Source organism: Haemaphysalis longicornis, unplaced genomic scaffold (genome assembly GCF_048455015.1).
Source record: "Haemaphysalis longicornis isolate Haplotype H1 unplaced genomic scaffold, Haemaphysalis longicornis Haplotype H1 scaffold_4, whole genome shotgun sequence".
Classification (NCBI taxonomy): Eukaryota; Metazoa; Arthropoda; class Arachnida; order Ixodida; family Ixodidae; genus Haemaphysalis; species Haemaphysalis longicornis.
The window spans coordinates 205,106,102-205,130,431 of record NW_027526361.1 but is presented as its reverse complement, the minus strand read 5'-3'; the positions used below and the strand labels follow the sequence as shown (position 1 = coordinate 205,130,431).

Sequence of the window (24,330 nt, the reverse complement as noted above, 5' to 3'; positions counted from 1 at the left end):
TGACAGGTACAGAATGGGTGCACACATCAGGGTAATTGGCATCAAAAGACGAAGACTGAGAAGAGAGAGTCGCAAACACAGTGTTAGCAGTCTGTGATAGTTGCTAGGCTTTTTTTGCCTGCGAGACACGTAGGCAGGCTTGAGTTCCCAAGGAATTGGGAGAGAGATTGTTTGGTTGCACGATAGCCACTGGACATTTTACCGAGGCGTGTACACCGACTGTTCTCTCCCCCCCTTGCCCTTTTCTGTTGCTTGCAGTTGTACGCTCCGCTGGTGCCCAAGGTGGTCGACCACCCGCTGTCCTCCCGACAACTGAGCAAGAAGTCGGTGGGGCACGGGAACCAGCCCCTGGTGCAGGCCTTATTCTGGGTGAGCAGGAGGCTCTGGCTACGCGTTCTTTTTTGGGTTTTTGGGGCAAGTTTATCTCCTGTAGACTCTCCGATTGAATGTTGGGAGAGTACAGAGTGGAAGACGCGAAGGTGTGCAAGGCGTGAAGTTAACTTGAATTCGGATTTATAAATGACATTTGTAATCCTTTCAAAACATTAGTTTTCTAGCACCTTGTTGCTGCAAAATTGTACTGCTCATTCTTCATGCCTGCGAGGGCAACCTTGTGTTCGTTCTGTGTATTTAGCTGAGCTTGTTCGGAGTGTTGGAATGTGGCAATGAGCCCTGCCCTGTTGCTATTCATGGGGGAATGAATGTGGTTGACTACGACAAAAGCCGGCGCACCCTTGTGAGTTGATCGACCTGGGGGCTTCTCCCTTGTCATCTCTCTTGCAGGACGAGTACGAGCGGTCCAAGATCATCCCCGTGGGCTTCCCCCTGGTGTCGGGGCAGCAGTTTGCCGTGCACGCAGTCTGCTTCCTGTGCGGCAGCGCCGGCAAGGAGGAGGTAACCTCGGGCGAGGGCTCCTGTTGAAATTGAAAAAAAGGGTGGCCTTTAGGGCCAGGCAGAAGGGACGTCACAGATGGCTTAGCGGGTGGCGCAAGCCAGTGGCCAAAGGGCAGCTCGGAGGAAAAACGTGCGCGCGTGTGTGGCCACACTGGGAAAAAGGGCGCTGAGCTGAGCTGAGCTGGATTGAGAGTTGGCCGAGTTGGTTAGGCATCGTAGAAAGACGTGCGCAAAAGACGACGGGGCAGAGCAAGAGCAAACAGGACGACACGCTCCACTGACAAGCAGCTAACAGATGGGTTAGCATGTCGTCCAGTTTGTTCTTGGGCATCGTTCACACAGCCGTTTCTCACCCCGTCACGTCACGTCACCGTCTTCCATCATGGGTGACAGTTTCTGAGGCGATTTCTCACTGAAGGCGATGCGACAGCGCCAGGAGGCTGAGTTCTGCGTTGGCGTTCTATCAACGCGACAGGACCACACCCCGTGGTAAACCAGCCAATCAGAAAACTTATATCTTTACAGCTCAATTTAGCGAAAAGTGAGCACATGCAAAAATCTAAGTCATTATTTATTTTTGCATTACAGCACTTACAGGCACCTTGTGTCGTATATATCACGGCATTTTGTTCACTTTTCAGATTGATCACGCTCAATTCTAGGCTAAACTGATCACTAGGAAAACGACCCTGTACTCTGACGGAGAGTTCCAGTACGAATGCTACTCTGTTGCGTCTCCGTTGCAATTTTTTGTCGGGACAGTGCTGTGACGGAGAAGGTGACGGCTGTATCAATGAGGCCTTACCCTGCGGTGTCATCTCTGTTTTTTCTGTGAGCAGAGCTCGGCTCGTTTTGTGGCTGCCTAGCTGGGGTGAGCTGGGATGTCACCTTGGCTTCGTGGTTGCTTGTGTGCTAGCTACACCAGGAGATGCAGCGTCGTCTGCTACAGCGCTCTTTTAGATGCTTGTAATTGATTAACTAGGAATCTCGCAGAGCTATTGGTCGTGTCCCTGTTGCCTTAGTGGTTCCTACAGCACATTCTGAGTCACTTTGGCACAGTTGAGATTTTTCTGGCCATTGAGTAATTTGTGTAACAGGAGATTACTGGGATGATGTCAGCTTACGCTTCCAGCATTCCAAAGTTTTAAGGGAGGATCGACGGTGGTCGGAATGTGCGTAACCTTGTTGTCTACCAAGCAACTCTGGGGACAGCAGGAAACATGCAAACAGTGTAAGACTTAATGAGTGTATTATTTTCACAGAAAGGGAAGGAGAAAGGAAGGGTCACTGTAGTGTTCACTCTTTTTATAATATAATTTTGGAATATGCAGGAAAAAAAAAAAAATATTCAGCACCCTCCCACTTTGTAAAGAAAGAAAGATGGTCAGCGAAGCTGGGCGCAGTTCAAGGAGGGCTCAAAACAAAACACGTTGGTGTGTAATTTGCAATTTGTTGTACTTCCTAGCTGTTTAATTCACTCGTATTTTAAATTTAAAAATTGAACGGCTTTCTCACTTCGCACCGCTCCTGATAATTCTTTTTGCATCTGTATCTGAACGACACGGACAGACTTGGGGCCCGAAAAGTACCTGTAAAAGAAGCGTGGCAGGGCACCTTTAAAACTGGGTAGTACCTGAGCTGTGTACTAGCGGACAAACGTGGGGCTGCCCGTTTCCCGCCTTCATCGTAGGCATCTTGCTGTCTTTGTGCCGCACCAACCCAAACTCCTTGACCACCACTCATGCGTGCATAAATGACGTGCGTGTGTTTCGACGGGGAAGACACCAGCCAGAACATCGCTGCAGAAGCCCTTCTCTGCTGGACGAGAAAAACACCGGGCAAGACATCACATCAGGAGCCATTCAGGAGGAAAACGCGAACGCCTACGTCTAGTGTGAAAAAAAATTTTGTTGTACACTGATTTACGCACACAAGCTATATGTGGAAACTGAGGTGTACATAGCTTAAAAAGAGAGAGAAAGAAAAGGCTCGGGCCATCTCCGCTAACGTGAAAACTGGGGAGGAGCAAAGCACGCAATGTATAAGTGCATTCCTAGCACCTTCGCATTTTCACTAACGGAAGTGAAACCATTGTGTGGGGTACAGGTATACAGTCTCGTCTTTGAAGCACGAAGCTCTTTAGCATGAGGCGTGAACGAGTGTCCCAGTGTTTTTTTAGTATGTGTTATGAAACGCTCCAGCGTGAAACGTAAACAGGTATCCCGGTGTTTTTTTAGTGCGCGTGACGTTCTAGCGCGAGGCGTAAATGAGTGTCCCGGTGTTTTAGTACCGTGACTGCATGAGATGACGATTATGACGACGACAGGATACGCCAACAGCCCGAGCCCCTAAGGGGCCTCGCCCCTAAAAATCTGTGTTCCATTTGGACACATGCCAGGGCAGACACGAACTCCGTCTCTCATCCGCACCTTCTTCTCTAACGTTTCAGCTGCTGTTCTGCTCGGTGTGCTGTGAGCCGTACCACTGGTTCTGCCTGGAGAGCGATGAAGTGCCCCAGGCTGGGGTGGACCAGGAGTGCTGGTGCTGCCCCCGCTGCCAGGCCTGCTCCGTCTGTGGACACCGCAGCAGCTCCGTGAGTGGGGGGAGCACCAAGAGCTTTTTTCACTAGAGTGGGGGGGGGGGGGGGGGGGGGGTGGGGGGGGGGAAGAGGTCCTTGCTGTCAGCTGGGCGGGAGAGATGTTTGGCGACGTGTGGGAAAAATGCATTAGGAGCAGCTCTGAACAAATCCAGTTTTCCAGTATAGCCCAGTTGTGTTACTTTAGCATCATCCTCTCCAATTGTTCCTCCAAATGCAGTGATTCTAAAGCCTCCCAATCCAAAGAATACGAAGCCATCAAGAAAGGAGTGTGCGCCTCTGTGGCTATACTCAGTGACAACTTAAGAACGGCACCGGAAGTTGCCGCTGTGCCTTATCACCGTAGCTGGATGTTTCTCTGCGCGGCGCAAGTAGGGCGTTACTCGGAATATTTTGAACATGGCGTGAGCCGTTCCGGTGATTTTTCGGACTTAATATGCTTATAAATGACTCCAGTGACGACAAACAAACTGCGTGAGAGGAGGAAGACGATATCACGCATTCATAGCAAACCCCTTTCAAAATGCGTGCGCACTGACGTCACGGGTCCGGCGCTTTGGCGGAGTGATACACTACATGAGGTGGTGCCGTTCTTGAGTTGTAACCGAGTATAGGTGACACCCAGGCCGGTTGTCATGGGCAGAGCGGCTTGACGGGCACCAGTAAAGACACGCCCTCTTCTTTCCTCCTGTCCCTCCTTCGATATCTGTTCGGTCCTCTTTCTTCCTTCTCGCTTGGCTATCTCCTCTGCTTGCTGCTGTCGATCGCTTTTGTACCCTCAGTTTTTGTATGCAGTGCCTCTAGATCTGTTCGACCGTATCGCTTGAACGCTGACTGGCCATTCAGACTGATAACTACGTTTTTAATGCCTGCCCCTAATACGTCAGTCCCGCCCATATTGCATCTTTTGTGGCTGGAGTGGGACTGGGCGAGTTACCAACTGCTAGTTCTGTCAAATCGAACAAACTTGTGTTTTGTTTGTATGGTCCCTCTAGAAAATGACATTGTGTGTCCTCCCTGCTTGCAGCAGCTGCTGCGGTGCCACAAGTGCCAGCAGACGTACCACACGGGCTGCTTGGGGCCGGGATACCCGTCCAAGCCATCGAGGAAAAAGAAGATCTGGGTGAGTCTCTGCGTCTGGCTAAAGCTCCCCTGTGGAGCGTTTGCCGCTCAAGTGCGCCCCGTTCAGACGCTTGGTAACCATTCCTGCGCAGCTTGGCAACCAATTCCCTGTGTGTTAAAGTAAGGACAAGACAGGAGGGTTGACGTTGCTTCCTAGGATGGCTAGGTGACGTCACAAGTAGAGGTGTGCGAACGCCAAATAGTAACTTTCGAATGGAATATCAAATCAAATATCGAATATCAATTTTTTTTACAGGCCTTGATTTTTCATAGGTTTTTGTGCAAAAGCATAAGCTACTTTGCATGTTCAGGAGACATGATGTTCTTTTTCAGCCTGGAAAACACACTTTTCAACTCGCATCGGCAGTACTCCAGGAATCCAGAGCGGAATCCAGAAGCGAGCACTTAACAATAGGATGCAAAAACACTGCACAACCGTAGACCTCGATGAGGCACTTTTTTGGAAACACATGGGCTGCGTGAAGCATTGATAGTACGTAGTGGCAGTGCAGTAGTGCAGTACAGTTGTTGTGGGCAAGCTTGCGCTATCCATTGTGGTAAAAACAACAACAACAACAACAAAAAAAAAAACAAGTGAACACGCAGTAACCATACACCAACTGTATGAAAAACAGCCAGAACCGCTTTTGATATTAAATTAACGGGAGCGCTGTCAAAACGGCGGCTGTCTTTACCGGAAGCTGCCCTAACATGTAAACATCCGGTCGCAGAATTCAAAATGGTGGCCAGAGTCGACAGCGGTGGCTCGAAAAAAAAAAAAAGGTCTTATCAATCAACGCAATCGCAGATTACTCTGTGAAGCAAGATAAAATTTACAACCTCTGCAAAGCGCGCTTGTCGAAAGCGCGATTTGGACGAAACTTGCTGAGCAGACGGTGTAGCAGCAGTGCGTTAGCGTGTGTTGTTGCCTCTCGCTTTCGCAAGGCCGGGCACGTTCGGGAAATCGACTCGACTACAGTTAAACCTCGATATAACGAAGTCGTACTTGCGGGCGAAAATTTCGTTAAATCGAGAATTTCGTAAAATCGAGGTTTCGATTTTACAGTTAATTTAACCAGTTATTGAGGTTTCAAAACCTTGCCCATCGCTCAGAAACAACTGCTATGTAGTTACCTCTCCACTTAAAGCGAAATTTGTACTAAAACTGGCCGCGAAAATTGTGTGAATTAAGAGCCTCAACACTTAGGCAATGGAATTCGGATAGCCGACCGTAGTTCGTGTCGTCGTAAAACCGGCGCTTTTTCCGCAACGCCTCATTAAATATGATAGCAGACTAGGTTTTCACTTTTTCTTTTTTCATTTCGGTCACTACTAAACGCCGCTGTTAGTCCATTGAACCCGCGTCCGTGCCCCGTGAACTTCACCCCGGCGAGGTGCTGGTTCAAAGTTACGCCTCTTTTCGTCCGTTTAGTAGTAGGCTTAGCCGCGGCGTTGAGGGGTGCGGCGGGCCAACAGCGGAAGGGTGTCTAGACTTTTTATATGCACAAAGGCTCTGCAGTATGGGCGCGTGATGCAACCACGACACTCGAGATTGAGAATTGAGCGGAGTACACACGGACCGCTTCACTTTGTGGAGCAGCGCTTACGTGCTCCCGCTAAAGTGGAAAGCTTACATTAAATATCTTCTGGCAAATTTGATTAAGCAATTACTTGTATGCCCGCTGAGCCCTAAAGAAACCGATTTCTCCGCATCGCAGCTGTCTAATGAACACGTTTTGACCACGTTCGGAGAGCAATTTATTGCCACCAGCACTCGATGTTCAAGCCGTAGTGAAGAAGTCCGTAAGCAGTGCTTGGCGTTTCTTGACCAGGGTGGGCTTTACGTGACGCTCGTATGCTGACAGCGCTAACAAGGCTTGCTCAAACATTCGCGTGCGCCTGTGTGCCTCCGCAGAACGTCGATGGCATCCATCACTTCGGTGGCCGTCGGTCTACCGTCGACAGGCTCTTGTTCGGAACACTTTTCTTTCCCTTGGAGTGCTCATGCTGCTTATAAGACTCATCTAATGATGGACGAACAAAATATTAATGTGGTTATCAGCGAGCACAACTTAGGGCAGCAGCACCGTGAGCAAAGACGCGTAGAAAAAAAAAAAAAAAAAAAAACACTTGAAGTAGGCTTTGGCAGCCTAAGCATAGAGGGCGCTGGCGTAGGCAACGATGGAGACGTCAAAATGGTGGCGGCACTATTAAACCGTCCATGACCGCTAGCGGGTTTTGAGCAGCAGCTTTTATCGCTTTTAATTGTTGTCAACCGCATAATTCACCGCTTTTCTTTCATTTTAGCCTTTTATCAGTAGATGTGAGTACTTAATGTTTTCAATGTAGGCTCTGAGAGACAAAATAAAACGTGCCTCGACCGGAATTTCGTTCTTCCTTTCTCGCCGTGACTTCGTTAAATCGAAAGCGCCGCACAAAATTACTTCGTAAAATCGAGATAAAAATACATGGATTTAGCAAAATTTTGGTAGAAAACTGGAAAAAATTCGTTATATCGCGAATTTCGTTAAATCGAGGTTCGTTATATCGAGGTTCAACTGTATTCGAAAAATGGAATAGTAGATATTCGATTTGCGAATCGAATTAGCCGCGGAGGTGCTATCTGATTTGTATTCGAATATTCGAATATTCGCACACCCCAAGTCACAAGCACTTGGCCAGGTTGAGCTATTGGCATCTGCCGTGGGAGAAGAAACTGCTGCCGCTGCGATTGGCATTTCACCGCGCAGCCCTGGATTGTATCGTGGCCGCTATCATTCCGTCCATCAGGTGCCACCATAATCTCCTTCATCACCACAGCCACAAAGCTTTGTAGTCTGCATTGGTTTTCACTGTGACGTTATCCGGTCGCTCGTGCACTCCCATCACCATGGGCCGTTTTACCTGCTATATACGTTCTTGATCTGTGACTTCAGTTGCAAGTTTCTTGCTAGGCCACAAGTACCGTATAAATCCACATAAGAGCTTCATGTATGTAAAAGCCACACTGCCTAAGTTATATACTCGGTATTTTGAAAAGGGGCATTGTGGGAATTATTCATGTATGATTTTTACCCCGACTTCAAAAACGTGCTGGCCGCTGACTGGACAGGTGATGTGGGCCGCACTTTTGTCCCTTTTGTTGGTTAACCACGGCTCTGTGAGGCCTTGGCACGTCGCTTTGCCACCGGCAGCGTCTGTTGTGTTTTATTTTTTTTGTGTGTGTGTGTGTGAAAGAACTTTACCTTGCTGGCTTTCACAGGTGTGGGACGAAGCCTTAGCAATGATGGTGCTGTTTTGAAGTGAGTACTCCCCTGGAGTACTCCACTGGAGAGGGTCTGGTTTATTTGTGGCACATTGAAAACTCGTGTATGTAGTTGTAGTAGATGAGCATATAAAAGTGGTCATTATCAGGAAGTGTGCTATGGATCGTGAGGGGGCTCGTGACAGCAATGTCTCTGCGAGTTTGATATTTCTGGGTTTCTGATGATAAAACATAACAACAACAAAAAACAAATTTAAAAAAAATTCAACTCCCACAACTTGAGTCAACGTTTTTGGCAATTCAAGTTTCAGAGAGAGAGAGAGAGATTTTGGCGCACGGTAAATATCCTCAGGTTGTGAAAATCAATCCACATTCCTCCAGTACATCGCACCTCATAGTCCAGGGGTGGCTTCGGCACATTAAACCCCCTCAATTTGAATTTTCAGCTGTTTGAGATGCTTTTTGGATATTTTAACCTTCAGATATTTTAACCCGTTGTCTGGAAGATTGACGTCGTGTGATTGCGCATGTAACAGAATAACGGAGTAAGGGTAACCACGTGGATGCCTAGAGAAGGCAAGCATGGCAGGGGGCAGCAGGAAGTTAGATGGGCAGAAGTTTGTGGGGACAAATCGGTCACAGTTAGCATAGGACCGGGATAACTGGAGATCTATGGGAGAGGCCTTTGCCCTGCAGTGAGCGTAGACAGGAGGAGGAGGAGGAGGAGGAGGAATATTATTATTATTGTTATTATTATAATTATTTTTGTTGTTGCAAGTGAAGGTCGGCTCTGTTAGTGTGGTTCCTCCACAGTGCAAACGCGACCGTGACGGTGGTCCCCCCGCCTTCCCTTTCCTCCTGCCCTGTGTTCGCAGCTCTGCGTCAAGTGCGTTCGGTGCAAGAGCTGTGGAACCTCATCCAAGAACTCTGCGTGGAACTTTGACCTGTCGCTGTGCCATGACTGCGTCCTGCTACGGGAGAAAGGTGAGCAAGGGATTTGTTGGGGAAACCGGACGATCGCACCGCCATTGCGGTCGCGTGCGTGCGTGCGTGCAAGAATTTGTTGCCTAATCCCGGCCACAGTGGCTGCTTTTCTGGTGGAGGCAAAGAGCGAAAATGCCAAAGTGTCAAGATTTCGGTGCACATTAGCAATCCCCAGGTGGTGAAAATTAATCTGGAGCTCTCCACTATGGTGCGCTTCATTGCCCAGGGGCAGCTTCGGCACGTTATACCCCACGATCAACCAAGAACTTGTTGCTTATACTCTGGTCTTGTGTTTCCAGGCAACTACTGCCCGCTGTGTGAGAAGTGCTACGAAGACGATGATTACGAGTCAATGGTGAGTGCTTTTGTTTCGTCTCCCAGTTCTCTGGAATGAGAGGCCCCTTTTGTGTTAGTGGGAGGAGGAGACAGGGTGCAAAAAGTGACAAGAACAGCAACGAATAATTAGGTCTGTTAATTTCTGTCTGGGAGGAGTTGTGGGTAGAGTGAGGGCTTTGGTTACGATAAGTGTTGCGGGACCACAGGCTATCTGTGCTATGTAGCTGTGTTATGTAAAACATCCTTTGAGTGACTCCCTTTGGGAACAAACCGTGCAATCTCTCGTTCCTTGCAGATGGTCCAATGTTCCCAGTGCCAAAAATGGATTCACGCTCGCTGTGATGGCATCTCGGGTGAGTACGGCATGAATTCGCGGGAGCTATGCGTGTATCATGTTATGGCAGACGTAAGGTTAGTGGGAAACAGTGTTAAAATACACATGCTCTTGCTTCTTTATTTCTTAAATTTATTAACAAAAATCATTATGAAATTTTCCATATTTTCTGATTGACAAAACAGCTTGCTAAAGAAAGGCCATAAATCTATTCGCAATGAGTGCTGTGTACGTTTAAGTGGCATTCCAGCAGAGTTTCTTTCGACTAAAAGGCAGTTTGCATCTCTGCATGGTTGGAAATAGTATTCTAGTGTTTTTAAATGTTCTTTAAGTAAATCACCTGATCGCCATTTGGAGCACTATGGTTAATATTTAAGGGGGGACGCGGGTCTTAGAATGGTCAAAAATGGCCAAAATATCGATTTTGAGAAAATCCAATTTTTGGAATTATTGTACCTTCAAGCACCTGCCTTCAAAATATCAACGCGAAATTCCATCGGGAAATACTCTAAAATCATGTTTTGAAACGCCTCGAGGGCCACGAAATGCCCAGAATTGGGCAAAAGTTGCTTCAAATTCCCGCGCGCCCCGCGGGCGAAGCAGCCGACCGATCGCCGCCATCTTGGTCTTGTTTTGAAGCTTGTTTCTTTGTGCGCATTTTGCGATATCTCAAAATGGCGTCGCTTGAGTAGAACGACCGGCCTTGCCAGTTTTCCGAAGGCACCTTCTCGGCCGCTGATTGGCTAGAGCGGGCGCGCGCGGTTTGAGTTCGCCATACGACCCCTCCCATTGGTCGGCGCGACTGCTGTCATGGCGGTCGCCATCATGGCGTCTGCTACGCGCGTCTGACGAAGTCCGCTCTTCTGGCACAGCGCTCGCTTAGAGCAGTTTTTTTTTACAGTTTCTTCTAATTCTTCCATCGCGTACTTTCGTGAATGATGCCAGGAGACGTACGTTTGAAGAAGACGACCCTTCATGCGCACGGGAAGCGAAAGCGTCGTCCGCCTATCCCAAGGTCGCGTGGTGCGACTTCGGGCCGCTCGACTCCGCCGGATGAGAATCGTTCGCCGCCTCGTATTGCCTCGCCTGCCCCATCGCCTGACCAACCACCTCCGGAATCCATACCTGGTCCAAGCACGTCCTGCCGGCTTGACACGAGGTATTACACGGCGGAGGAGATCGCCGCGCAACACGCGGACGAGGTCAAGCGCGGAACGGAGACTAAGTCAGCAACGCAGCGGAAATTCGACCTCCTTGAAGTGGATTTGGCGCACTCAGAGGAAGAATCCGGCACAGATTTTGTCTTAGTGGATTTTGCAATGCTGAAGGACCTTTTCGCGCATGTCAGGTGCGGCAAGTGCGGGCTGGCGGCGCCGGATTTGAGGAAGCCTGACCGGCAGTACGGCCTCGCCGTGAAGCTCGAGGTGACGTGCTCGATTTGTGAACACCGTGTGGAACGTTTTTCCTCGCCAAGGACCGAAGGATCTGGCAATATCACTCTTTTTGAAGTGAATATGAGGGCTTTGAAAAGTATTCAAAGCATGGGGAAGGGGGTGACTGCTCTTTCAGATTTTTGTGCTGGTATGAACTTGGCCCACAGAGGCCTGCACCACAAGACATTCCAAGCGCACTTGAGGAAAGTGGTTCAGGTTTGCGAGGACACTGCAGCAGCCTCTGAAGCTGATAGTGTGCGTGCCATCAAGGACTTGTACACCTTGGTCAGCCGCCAAACAACATAGATGATATGTTTGATGGCACGTGGATGACAAAGGGACGGTTGTCACACATTGGAGTGGGCTGCATCATTGGAGTGTACACCAGCTTGGTGATTGATCATGTAGTCCTCTCTAACTTTTGCTTAGGTTGCACCATCAGACCCAAAGCTTCAGATGAGGGCTACGAAGATTGGCTGGCAGACCATGAGTGTCAGCGAAACATTGACTGTGGTGCAGGACGCATGGAGGTAGAGGCAGCCCTGATAATGTTCAAGCGCTCGCTCTCCAAGAATGGGCTGCAGTACACAACCGTGATGTCCGATGGAGATAGCCGCACCATGCACGGCTTGAAGGAAAAAGGCGTCTATGGGTTTATCCCCTGAGGCCAAGAAAGTTTGCCTTCCAGCTACATTTATTTTCCCCAAAAGACTCTTTTGAAGGCCAACAACATGATGCATTTGCGGAAAACGCACTGCGCAGTGTCCCACCCCTGTATCCTCTCAAACTTCCAGCATAAAAACCGCGAATGAAATAGCCTCACCAAAGAACAAAAAAGGGGGGCACCTAAAGCAAGTTTCACCCTCACACTTTTGCCGTACACAATATTCTGGGTACCACAGTGCACTGTAATAGATGATGGCACTTCACGAAGGACTGTTGCAGTTTTCACGACGCCAGCAAGACACCACCAGATTTCACAACGCTAACAAAATGCCAACAGATTCGAAGTCGATAAATTTTGCTAAATTCCTGTTGGGGTCCGTTACTTGGCCTTTTGTATCTCCAGTTCTAGTTGACATTTTTGGAATCCAAAGACAGATTTGAAAATGGGAAGAACATGTCTTTGTTACTGGGAAATTTTGAAGCTACACTACTGATGGTTCATCTCATAACACATGGCCAAACTTCAAATGCAGTTTTGTCAGTTTCATATTTTTGGTCACTTCCCTCAGCCTTACGCAGCTTTTTGGAAACTTATTTTTGCTTCATAAGGTCAATCTTGGTACCATTTTTTTCAGTACAGCCTGAGGCAGCCGATGACATTCTTAGTTTTTCTGTTTAGGCTACGCATAAATGATGACTTGCAGTTATTTTGATGAGCCAAAATATCCAATACTGCCATTTTTTGTACTTGACATATTTTTTTAGGATGCCGTGATTTTAGAGAAAAACGAAGAATGTCATCGGGTATGGGAACTCTCTGGCTATCCATTCATGTAATTAAAAGCGACAAAATGCAATGCGAAAGTTCATTAAAGCTGCGTAAGAAATTACCTAATTGCGGTTTAGACTTTGTATGATAACTTTTGAACTAACAGCACCAGCTCAAATATAATTGCATATTTGAAATCTACAGAGAAAAGCACATCAGTGTGCAAATTTTCATAAGTTTCTACCCATAAATAAAAAAGTTAGTTTTAAGACCCTCGTCCCCCCTTAAAGGTACTTTAATGGAATGTCTTCTTCGGCAAGTTGGTTCGTGGTTACGGAAACAAGGCTACGCGCAGTAACAGCAAGGACAATGAACGGACAGGATGGGTGCTAAACGGACAGGATACCGCTCGTCCCGTCCGTTTGCTGTCCTTGGCATTACTGCGCTAAACCTACTTTCCATAATATCCAAAGGCTTGTCCTTGTGTGGTGCACTCAGGAATGGGGGGAGGCACAGAGCTCCATTCTCCTGGTTCTGTTTTTTTTTTGGCTTTCAGTTCTTCATACACATTTCAACAAACAACTGTGTTTTTTGTTTGAGTGAAATTGTTGCCGCGGGAATCGGCACCTGGCAAGGATGACATCATTTCTGTCGTTCCAAGCATTAAACATGTTCCCTTCGATGTTTCTGCCTTTTGCGGCACGGGCAGTGGCTGAGAAGCATCCGAATGTCTTTGGTATGGTAAATGGCATTTTTCGTTAATAAAGGGGTACAGTTGGTACTTCCGGGGTCGATATTATCATATAGTTCACCTTTCTTACTCACCAGGATATGCTGGCGGAAGTATGGGTCGTGATGCTGGGGACATAGTTTAATTTGGCATTATTTATCGCGGTCACGGAACAGCTCAGGGAGTGAGTCGGAGTGAATGGACATCAGCTGATAACAGGGCTGATTATTGCAATGCATGTTGCCGTTGTGTGCCTCTAGTGAAAGTGGTCATTGAGTATCTGCCACGATGGTACGCCACCGCTTGGAACTAATTTTACAGCTCATTAAACTTTGGTGGCACCAGTGGCAAGGAGGAACCATTTCGAACGCCCATTTGAAACACCAAAGTTTAATGAGCTGTAAAATTAGTTCCATGCAATGCATCGAACAACAGATTCTCGTATTCCACTCACCAGGGGTCGCAGTATTAAAAAGTACAAAGATTACAGTTTTATGGCTAACACTGTTTTGTCTATTGTAAGTCCAGAAATGGCTAGTTATCTCTCATTATCTCGAGAACTAATTGACTGACTAAAAAAATAATGGCATATTTGAAATCAGTGGGGGAAAAAAAAAAGCAGCTAGACTGGCAAGTTTCACTGGATTTGCTTAGAAATTAATAGAAATAGTTTCAGGAGCCATGTCCCCCACTTAAACGAACGTAGTACAATGTTGAGCCGGTGCTTTGCAGCAGCAACTGGCGTGCCGTGCTGCTGTCCCCCACAACACACGTTGCCTTTCCCCCTTCCTTTCTCCCTGCCCCAATGCAGAGGAGTTGTACCAGGTGCTGTCGCTGCTGCCCGAGACGGAGCTGTACTTGTGCCGGCTGTGTGAGCCGGACTCGCCGCGGCTATGGCTGGGCACGGCCGAGCGCGTGCTCCAGGGGAGGCTGCGCTGCATCATGAACTCCCTGCTCGAGGTGAGGGAGTTCCCCTGGGACGTCTGCTCAGAGTGAAATTTGGATCTCCTACACTCCGAGACTTTTGTGAGGGTCATCTCTACCCCTATGTGGTCGGCCCCTCCCTCTTCTGCATCCCTCCCGCTCCTCTCTCTGGGGCCTTCCTTCCCTGTTACCCTCCTGCCCTAATGGAGTACCTTGTAGGAGGCTAAACTCTCTGTTTTAAAGCGAAGCTTTGTACCTCTACCCCACAAGGGTTTTGTCGTGACCTTTGGTGTGAACACAAAACTCCGACGAACAAATAAAAGAAGCTGCTGGCTCTGCCAGGAATCGAAGCTGGAATGAATAGAGAAACGGAGCGAGGGCCCGTTGTCTTACCAATTGAGGTACGAGCCCACATGGAGACGGGGGAGGCAGACGTTGCACTCACCGAGCACATTTGCGTGTTTGCCCCCAGCGTTCTCGCTGAATGCCACGTGATAGCGTCACGCGACCTCTCGCACCGCTGTGCTCTCCGCCCCTGGCATGTGTAGTGGCTGTGTGCGCGCCTTGCGCATGTGCTAGGAGTTATAAAAATGAAAGGAAGCTCACACCAACGCATGGCATCTCACTTCTCTGTCTCTGCCGCCGATCTTGTCACCTCCGTCGGCGGCGGCAGAGATGGAGGAGAAAGAAGTGACATCATCTAACACCAGGTTGGAGCTTCTTTCAGTTTTATAAAAAAAAGTTTCCACTTGTGTGCTTCACCAATACATCTCTTTGAATATATCTCTTTGAAGTAATAAAGAGTGTGGTTAAGTTCAAGTTTCAGTTTTCAGTTCAGTTTATTGTCAAAATGAAAATACGGTGTGTAAAAAGACATATAGAGGAAGGGGTCCCAGAGTTATAAACTGTAATGGGACCCCTTGTCTCTGGTTTCACCCTTTGTAGAGCTACGTGCGGGAATTGCAGTGACGTCGCATGGGCAGTTGTTGTGGGTTTTGTTTATACAGCTTTGCTTTCCTACCACCTTCACAAGGTGGATTGGCGCGCATTTTTTCTCCCTGATATCCAATAAAGAGCCTCTCCTTCCCTCCCTTCTCCCTCCCTGCCCACAGCTGCAGAAGGCCTCCAAGGACCGGTGCCAGGTGCTGGAGCAGGCAGTGCCCACGCCCCCCGACCTCATGGCCCTTCCCGAGGAGGCCCAGGACCGGGAGGCCAGCATGGACACCACCCAGCAGCAGCAGCAGAGCGCCCCCACCCTCTCCCGAACAGGTCGGTGCCCATCACATCCCAGTGGATGCGTGCTGGTACGATCGTCGAATGGGGGCGCCACAGGACTTGCGAAGAGAAATCACCCTGGTTGGTTGGGCTCGTGTCTTACAGGTGCACTGCTACACGCCAGTATGTTGCAGGAGTGGTTCGCTTTGCGCAGTGCTTACGTTCCAGCCACATGCCAGTCCTTGTGGCTGCACCAGCAGAGGTGGTTTGTAGCTTGTGGGTGCGTGCTGCTGAGGGAACACACCTTACGGAGGGACTCGCTAGTGCATTGCACACGTATCAGGGTGCAGGACTGCACTCTTGGGCACTGCGCTGGAAACAGTTGAAGGTGTGTGTGTGTGTGCGTGTGTTAGCACTAGGTGTTCCTTGGTGTAGTAAGTGATCAGAGGCCAGCTCTGCTCGTGAGGCAGCTCTAGTGAAAAAGGGAAACCACAACAATAAAAGAGAGGAGTTGGTTGATGTCAACAACAACCTGTCATTTTCATCATTGCCAACGGAGGGGTCCAAGGGCCTACGAGCAGGTGTGACAGCTACTGGAAGCATTCAGATCACTGCCCTTGTCACACTGGGTGTGTGTGGGTGTCCTTGTGTGTAAATCCTTTTTTTTTTTCTCCTTCCTCCGTGGCTGTTGTGCAGAGCTCCATTTTGTGGACCTGATCAAGGTGCAACGGAGGCTTGAGTGCGGGGAGTACACGACCGTGGTGAGCTCCCTCCTCCTTCTTCTTCTTGGTCTTTTCTGCTCTTTTCACAGTCACGTTGTAACGTTTTGTCACAGTTTTCTTAGGAGCGCCATATGCGTCACAGCGGAAAACCATTGGTTCTCTGAGAGCAATCGAGAACAATTTTGAGAACAATTTTTTCAATTTAGAGTAAGTGTCCAGTGTTTGTATTTGGTTCCAGTCAAAACTGTGACATTCGTGCACCTAGCCTATATTTGTTTCCCTCAAATCATAAAAAAGGTTGGATCAGGGCCATTTTGTGTTGATTGCTCCTCCCCTGCTTCCCCACTTAGCAAGCTGCTGTTGTATTGCACTCCTGTTGTGGCTCATATTATTGGGAGTGATTTGAATTGTTGGAGTGGAAACAAGGGGAGGGTTAGCTGACAAGTGCCTGCTCTTTTGTCTCCTCCGCACTACAGAAGGAGTTCTGCGAGGACATCCTGCAGGCCGCCATTGCCAGCAGGGTCTCGGCACAGATGGTCAGGGAGCTGCTGGGCAAGGTACATCCCCTGCTGCTATGTTTTTTTAAAAAAAGAACGATTTGTGCACTCTGTCCCAGGTGTTACAGGTGCTGACTGTGGCCACAGTGCTTTTAACCTTGTTTGGGATGTAGAGGGCACTTGGGTGCCGTTTTAGCTGTGCTGGAAGGCTGGCCAATTGCTGTGGCCATTGCTTGGGGTGCTTTTCATGCATTTGAGCTGGTAGGAAGTGCTTTTCTGCCTGGCCCAGCAATGGTGTGTGTGAGTTATTGGTTCCCTTTGACTGCATTGTTAGATTGAACTACCTTGCGGAGTAACAACGCCCTCCCCCTTCCCCCTCTCTGTGCGGCAGCTTCTGGAGGAGGCCTTTCCGGGCCTGCGGCCCTCCCCGCTGCCGCCCACGCCCCCGCACGAGCCCAGCGCCCTGCTCGGGGGTGGGGCCCTGCTGCTGGCCGAGGCCGTGCTGCCCCCGCACGGGGACCACCTGTACGCCCAGTGCCAGGCCAGGCCCCCGCCTGCGCACCCCCTGGCCGAGCAGCCGCCGGACGACCTGGCCGGAGGGGACGGCGCCTCCGCGGACCCCGCCACCGGTGAGAGGCCCCTGAGGCTTTTTTCTCCGGAGGCCTGAAGAATTTTCTGTTAGTGCGAGCTGTGGAGTGCACGCCAGAAAAGGGGAGCAGCTGTGCTGTTGATGGGCTCTGAGTAAGGGTAGTGGATCCTGAACGCAGCTTGTACAGTAGCCGACCGATTTTTTGGACCTGGAGGGGGACGAAAAATAGTCTGAATGAAAGGGCAGTTCGAATGATCCGCGAGTCATTACTCCTGTGGGACACTCTGCAAGTCATTACTCCTGTGGTGGTTCCTCTGGAAAGTCCGAATTTTCCGAGTCCGAAAAAACGGTTGGCTACTGTATACATTTTGCCTCACGGGCTCAGAGCTTTATTGTACACCACTATTGTAGTGAGGTGCATTTGCCTCCACTGCTCTGGCAACCGTGATCATCTGTGGGGAGCGACACCAGCGCCACGTCCCTATGGCGGAAGTGTCAAGGGCATCAGCTGCTGATCGAGCAGCAGGCTCGCTACCTTGGCCGGAAGCCTTCTTTGTATTTGAGCCAGTAATAAACCCAGCTTACTACAACTACGGGCGACGATGGATCAGTCCCTAGTTGTGGATCAGTCCCTAGTTGTGGGTAAGGAAGGCTGTGAGCGCGAGCCACAGAGGAAGCTAGATGGAGGAGCTTGAAATGCCGCTTGTTGTAACCTCTGTAGGAAGGAAGCAGTCGTGAATGAAGCTGCAGTAGCCATCTGAGTAATGCGACAACAGAACGTTCCAACAGAAGGCCCAACTTCGCCTTCACATTCTTAGAAGGTCCTAAGCATCCACTGTAATTCCTTTGAGCAAGAAACAACGACAGAAAGAACAGTGCCATACAAATCCCCACGTTGCTAGAACTTGGTGTTCTCCCTTTCAGGCAAAAGATCAAATGGCTATTCACGTGTAGAGTGGTGGCCTGCCTGTGTGGAACTGTTGCATTGTGACACATGCTTGGCTTTGCCACATGCTGCCACTGCTGTTGAAGTACAGCTAACTTCGTTGTGACAGGGACTGATTGATGGCATCTTGTACTCCATGAGTCATTACAATGCCTACTGGCTGAGCTAGCTGTACTCCAGGTGGTACTCTGAAGGGAAAGAAACAGCACGATTGACAAAGCACAGCAAGGGAACCACTAAACACTGGCGCTGATTTGTGTTGCCTGGTGCTGTCATTTGCGCGTTTTCCTTCGAAGCACAGCATTTCAGTCAGCCAATCGGCAATCCCTTCTGCAATTTTGTCAGTAGCCTGTCACAAGGGAAATACACCTGTGCTTGCTACAATAAGTGCAGCTTGACGAGTGCCCAAGGAAGAGGTTGTCGGTTCAGTGCAAACGGCCCGTGTCCTGTTTTTCCGCAGAGCATGGAAGAGGCAGCGCTGTGGACTCTCGTCGCTGCGTTCTCTGTGGCCAGCCTGGCGACGACTCCAGCATGGTGAGCGGCCTGCAGGGGCAAGCCATCTCTAATCATTATTATTGAGAACAGGGTAACAGGCAAATACGGGTTCAGCGCTATTGTCCCATGCTGTGAAGTCGAGGACTTGTCCCTACTTCTTCTTCCATCCTGTTCACTCATGCGCTCAGTAGTAATGTTCCACAGCCGTAAACTACAAGCCCAGATCGACGCTCTGACATCTCCTGCGCACATCTTGTGGCCTCATTGGCCTCATCGGTGACGCCCTTCTTGCCCTTCCCCGTCCCCCCTGCAGAAGTGTGGCCGGCTGCTGTACGCCGGCCAGGACGACTGGGTGCACGTGAACTGCGCCCTGTGGTCGGCCGAGGTGTTTGAGCAGGCGGACGGCTCCCTGCACAAGGTGCACGCGGCCATCATGCGCGGCCGCTACCTGGTGAGTGCTTTCTCGGCTTGGGCCAGGATCAGTGGCCGGCTAAGGCTGCTGGTTCAATCCCGGCCGCAGTGGCCTCATTTCTTCAAATGGAGGTGAAAAAGCGAAAGCACCCATGTGTCAAGGTTTTGGCGCGCAGTAAAGGTCCCCTTGGTGGTCGAAAGTAATCCAGAGCACTCCTCAACTGTGCGAGGCCTCGTAGCTCAGGTTGGCTCGCTGAACCCCCAAAATTTTGAAATTTTTAGTTCTTGCTGTGAACCGGGCCTCAGAAGGGCCGCGAAACAGTAGTTAACGTCGAGGCGATGCTTTTGAGTTGTTTTCTTAACTTTTTCGCGATAATTGGTGCCGTATTGACAAATTGGAGCATTTAGTAGCTCCTAGCTCCATCCAGTAAGAAATTCTGTAACTCCGTTTCAAACCATTTGGTAGTATAGTATTGGTACATACAAAAACTGATATTCAGGTTGAAGCCAGTAATGTGGCAGGCAGAAATGGCATTGGATCGGTCATTTGAAAGAACCAAAGTCACCTGTTTGCTGTCTGTTTAATTTAGCCACATCCTTCCTAGCCTTGCTTGCCCCTTGGTTGTGGTAGTAATTGTGTTCGTTATTTTGAAGGTTATTTTGAAGCCATGAATGAGCTTGCACTGTCCAAGAGGCCAGTGTGGTTGCATGTGTTATTGTTGAGAAATGGCTTCATAAGCAGCGACCGAGGCTTGTTCAGAAAAACTTGGAGGCTGCAGAGTGCCCCACATTTTGGCGAGGATCGCTTTACTGTTGCCACATTAAGTGCATAGGAGAGGGGAGCAGCTGTTGCACGACATAGTGACTGTGATCTCTCTGCGCGCATTGTTTCAGCATTTTTTTCAGCTGATTTGGCTGAATGCCACATGCAGTAAGTACGGTCGTCAAGACTTGCCTTGACTGTTCTTGCCTTGGAATGCGGGTGTTCGCGTACTCATTTGGGGCAGGGCTTCCCTCATTTTCTTTTCTCGTACAATTTTTTTATTTTTTTCTTCTTAAAGAAAGTCAAGGTGGGAACAGTACTTGGGAATCAGTAGTGTGGGAATCAGTAGCGTTAGCCAGTAACGGTTCTGTTAGTTTAGTCGGGATGTATGTGCCTGTGCAAGCTGTATTCAAGATACGTTGTTTGCACAATGATTTTAACAGCATTTGGAAAGTTGATGTCTGGAGATTCTGATCGTGTGGGCGAAAAATTGGACACGAGATGGCTTTCCAAGCGCTCAGACGTGTGTACAGACTGCGCTGTCTTGATAAAAAACGAATGCTTGTTGCATCAGTGTGTTCCTTTTTCAGTGTTTTGGGATCTTTTTCTTTTCAAAGTGACCTTTATCAGGCGGAAACAATCGATCAAGCATTTATTTAACTGCATAACGACCTTGGCGATGGCTTACTACTTTCGTGACCGCGTAAAAACCGGTTGTTTTCGGATAGTCCAAGAAATATTTTTCTCCTGCCACAAAAAATTACTGATGCTAAAGTGTAAGGTATGAAATGATAGAGGAAGGATGGGGCTTTCCAGCATTATTAATTTCAAACAACAGATTTATTACAAATATTATCAAAAAATTATCCAAACAAAAACAAGTAACAAAAAGAAAAAAAATGATGACATTAATGCTACTTTGCCCAGACTAAACAAAAAAATTGAAATATACACTTTGAATACAAGGCCCTTATAGAATAATACTGCAAACATGAGCTCTCTGAGTGCAAAAGTTATTTACATACATACAAAAATAAAAGCACTAGTGCCTATCGTGCCACCACGTGAAGCAGTTTTTCAATGCGGTGAAGTAAAGGTTGGCGCCACTGGGCTGCTGATGCCAAGTGGTCCCGCCCGAATGAAGTCGACACCCTGCAGATAAGAGCTGTGTCTTTTAGAACAGGCTGAATTTGTTTACATCAACGCGCGGCAGCGGTAGAACGACTTGAAGAGAAGGCGAAACTTGCCGGCGGAGACCTGCTGACGTTTCGGGGCGGTTTCACACAATTTTTCCGTCCGTACTGAAGTCTGACGAATCGAAGTCGTCTGACATGTCTGTGCTGCTACTATCATCCAGAGATTACAGCTCAGATTCATCAAAATCTGCCAGAATCCATTGTTTCCGTGAAGCATCGGCATGCGGCATCGACGCCGCAGCTGAAACCACGTGCGCCTTACTGCGGAGGACCTTGAAAATCCTCCCGTGGCGGAGAAAAAAAAACTCGCTAGCGAAACTGATGAAATACGTCCTCTTTTACCCTTTGGATGGCGTTAGCTGTCCAGCAGTGCTTGGAGAGTGCCAAACTTTGAAGTTGTATTAATCGGCAACATACTATCTGTCGATGGGAATAGGCGTAGTCACGAAATTGTTAGAACCGGCACTTAAACAGGACCAAAAAGGGGTACTTTCTGGACAGTATTACCTTCCTGTGTCAGGAAAGGAAATTGCAGAAAAATAGTTGCCCTCCATGCTTACATTTTCATTTAGTTATGTGGTAGTGTACAAATTCCTCAGCATCTTCTGCTTCGGCGTACAAGTTGCAGAATTTTGAAAACGTTACGCAGTGGTTGCACTAACGATAGGCAGTCACTAGTGCAGTTTTGGTTTAAACTTGGTCTCTTAACATGCATGCGATTTTGGTCCTGTTTTCCCTGGGAAAAGAGAGAAAGAGAGATAACTCTACCACAAATGATTCACACCAAACTCGTGGGAGCTTGGTTCATGAGACGCAAGTATCATAACTGAGTAAATGTGGTGTGTTTGTTGTTCTACTTGTAATTTTCTTTGCCGAGTAGCATCGGGGATGTGTCCTCAGTCATCTCGGTGCTCCCTTTTCTCTCCTCTTCCAGCGCTGCGAGGTGTGTGGCTGTGTGGGTGCGACGGTGGGCTGCTGCGTGCGCGGCTGCCCGGCCAACTTCCACTTTGGCTGCGCACGGGCGGCGCGGGCCGTCTTCCAGGACGACAAGAAGGTCTTCTGCATCTTCCACCAGGGCAACGTCAACCGAGAGGTGCGGCACCTGTATTCCGTCTCTTTCAATTGCTGCTGTGGCTGCCTTGGCCCTCTGGTGGTCGACCTTTTTTTGTGTGTGTGGGTGTCGCATGCGCGGATGTGTGAATGTGACTTTTGAAGCTTGACTTCTGAAAGTTACGTGTCCTTCTTTGTACCTGCTTCTGAGCCCACAAGATGGTTGTGACTCTGAATTTGGGCTGCCGGCGATTACCACTTGCAGTAGGGTAAAGAGTTGGGAAAAATGGAAACCTGTCATCTTTTTGATTAAAGTGCCAAACACAACAAGGGAGAGAGAGGACAGGGATGAGCGCTGATATTTTTTTGCCCATCCTTGGGTTTTCCCTTCTTTGTTTGGTTCGTTTCGCGATTACCACTTGTCGATACGGCGATATGCTCTCTTCCTGCAATGGGGTCATCTTGTGAATCGGAAGAGCAGCAGGATGAGAACTTCAGATGAAGGAATTGTTTCATCAGTAGAGCTAGGACTCAAGCTTGTCTTCCTAATTTCCTGATGGTGGTGCCTCTTAAAAACGTTTTGCTGTTGTGGGCTCCTCCTGTGTAACATAAAAAGAAAAAGAAAAGAAAGACACAAGGGAAGCTATAGATAAATGTCGTTAGCCGAGGCTTCGCCCTGTGTCGCACACGGAATGGATGTTGGTGGTGTTCAGTTTCTTGCTCTTCTTTCGGGCTGGCCAGGTGGTGGAAGGGGAGAAGTTCTCCGTCAGCCGAGCCGTGTACGTGGACCAGCAGGACATCAACTCCAAGTGGCAGAAGGCCTGGGAGGAAAGCCTCGCCCGAGAGATCAGCGTGCTCGCAGGTCAGGAACCTCACTCTTTTACTGCTCTGGAATGGGGTCTTATCGCTACCAAACTACTGTGTACTGCATACACAGGCACAAGGATTCAGTCCTCCACCCAACCACAGTCCCAAAAATTTAGGAAACGGTATTGTCATCAATGGCTGTCACTGAGCAGCTTGAATTTTGCAAGCAAGCTTTATGCGAGGGTGTTGTGAACTCTGATTGGCATAACAGAAAATTGGGTGGGGGGGTTGGGCAAGAGCGGTAACATTTAAAAGTTGCTACTGAAAGCGTAATAATGCCAGGGCATTGTAGGTGGCGCCCGACCTGTGCAACGCTGTGCAGGTTGGTGTTAACAATATGCGCGCGTCGGGTGTCGTCTTGTTTTCGGCCATGCAGGTGCCATGACCATCGAAAGCCTGGGACATCTGACGGAGGCGTCGGATCTGGAGAATGTCCTCGTTCCTGTCAACTATAGGTACCGTTTCTCCCAATTCAGTTTCAAGGAACTAGCATTATCCGCATGTGTTGTGACCGCACTTTCACTGATACGGAGGTCTTATTGAAACCAGGAGCAAGCACCAGGGTTCATATAATTGCAGTGCAAAGAAAGTGCAGCGAGGACTCTAGCACTGGCTTTAGTTGGGTACGTAAGAGAGTTGAGTGTTAAAGTCATTCATTTAACTTTTTTGTTCGTATTGATCTGTGCGAATTGTCGTATTTTTTTGGGGAACCGGCCCACTCGTCGCAGCCAACTCGTCCTAGGAAAACTGGTCATAGGGAAACTGGTCAAAGAGGGCATCTCGTTCTAGGTGATCCCGTACTAGGAAAAGTGGTAGCACTGACCTTCTCGTGCTAGGAAAAGTCGTCTCGCGGTTCCATTTTTGGCCGGTGTCGAGGAAATGGGGAGAGGAAGTTAGTGGCTTCTAATCTTATAATTACTCCCAGGTTGACCTCTTCAGAGTTCGGGGGGTCCCCTGCTTTTGTTAGTTTGCAGGCGGTGGTTGAAATGGGTTTTCTATTTTAACACATGTTCCTCTGTCCCCTTCTTATTTCCCTTCTTACTGGGTAAGGGGTTTGTTTTCAGGTTTATTTTTTTTCTTCTCCTTCCAAGAAATATTCGTCACGCTTTTTCTGTGGAGGGGGTCGACTTTTTCTTTCTTTTGCGTTTTCTTTTCTTTTTTTTTCTTTTTGCGTTATCTTTTGAAGCTTTTTGCCTGCTTGTGTACGTATCTATAAATAGGAAAGGACAAAATGTTGGCCTCTTGTTTGTTTGAAGGTGTTGGTTGAAATTGGATTTTTGGTTTCAGCACAACTTCTGGTTTCTTTTTTTGCTTTCCTTCTCCTTCTAAAAAATATTCGTCACACTTTTTTGATAGATTGATTTTAGGGTTTAACGCACCTACGCAACGCAGGCGATGAGGCGCGCCGTAGTGGAGGGCTCCGGATTAATTTTGACCACCTGGGGATCTTTAACGTGTGCCGAAATCTCGTACACACGGGCGTTTTTGCTTTCGCCTCCATCAGAAAAGCGGCCGCCGCGGCCGGG

At 48.7% G+C, this 24,330-nt stretch overlaps 1 protein-coding gene across 2 annotated transcripts in view; it reads left to right on the top strand.

The window, feature by feature from the left end:
• The window catches only part of LOC144179618 (histone-lysine N-methyltransferase 2B-like), a 70,373-nt gene that overhangs the window by 27,162 nt on the left and 18,881 nt on the right, over positions 1–24,330 (top strand). Inside the window, exons 10-26 of one of the 2 annotated variants that reach the window (XM_077708039.1) lie at positions 259–369; positions 784–894; positions 3,344–3,487; positions 4,521–4,613; positions 8,753–8,861; positions 9,161–9,216; positions 9,493–9,550; positions 13,941–14,089; positions 15,166–15,322; positions 15,965–16,029; positions 16,467–16,547; positions 16,879–17,116; positions 18,483–18,556; positions 18,831–18,968; positions 21,822–21,980; positions 22,679–22,799; positions 23,181–23,259. In XM_077708039.1, the coding sequence (XP_077564165.1) occupies positions 259–369; positions 784–894; positions 3,344–3,487; positions 4,521–4,613; positions 8,753–8,861; positions 9,161–9,216; positions 9,493–9,550; positions 13,941–14,089; positions 15,166–15,322; positions 15,965–16,029; positions 16,467–16,547; positions 16,879–17,116; positions 18,483–18,556; positions 18,831–18,968; positions 21,822–21,980; positions 22,679–22,799; positions 23,181–23,259 (1,943 nt within the window). Of the gene's footprint in view, positions 1–258; positions 370–783; positions 895–3,343; positions 3,488–4,517; positions 4,614–8,752; positions 8,862–9,160; positions 9,217–9,492; positions 9,551–13,940; positions 14,090–15,165; positions 15,323–15,964; positions 16,030–16,466; positions 16,548–16,878; positions 17,117–18,482; positions 18,557–18,830; positions 18,969–21,821; positions 21,981–22,678; positions 22,800–23,180; positions 23,260–24,330 lie in introns of both variants that reach the window. The other variant, XM_077708038.1, reaches the window with a different exon arrangement.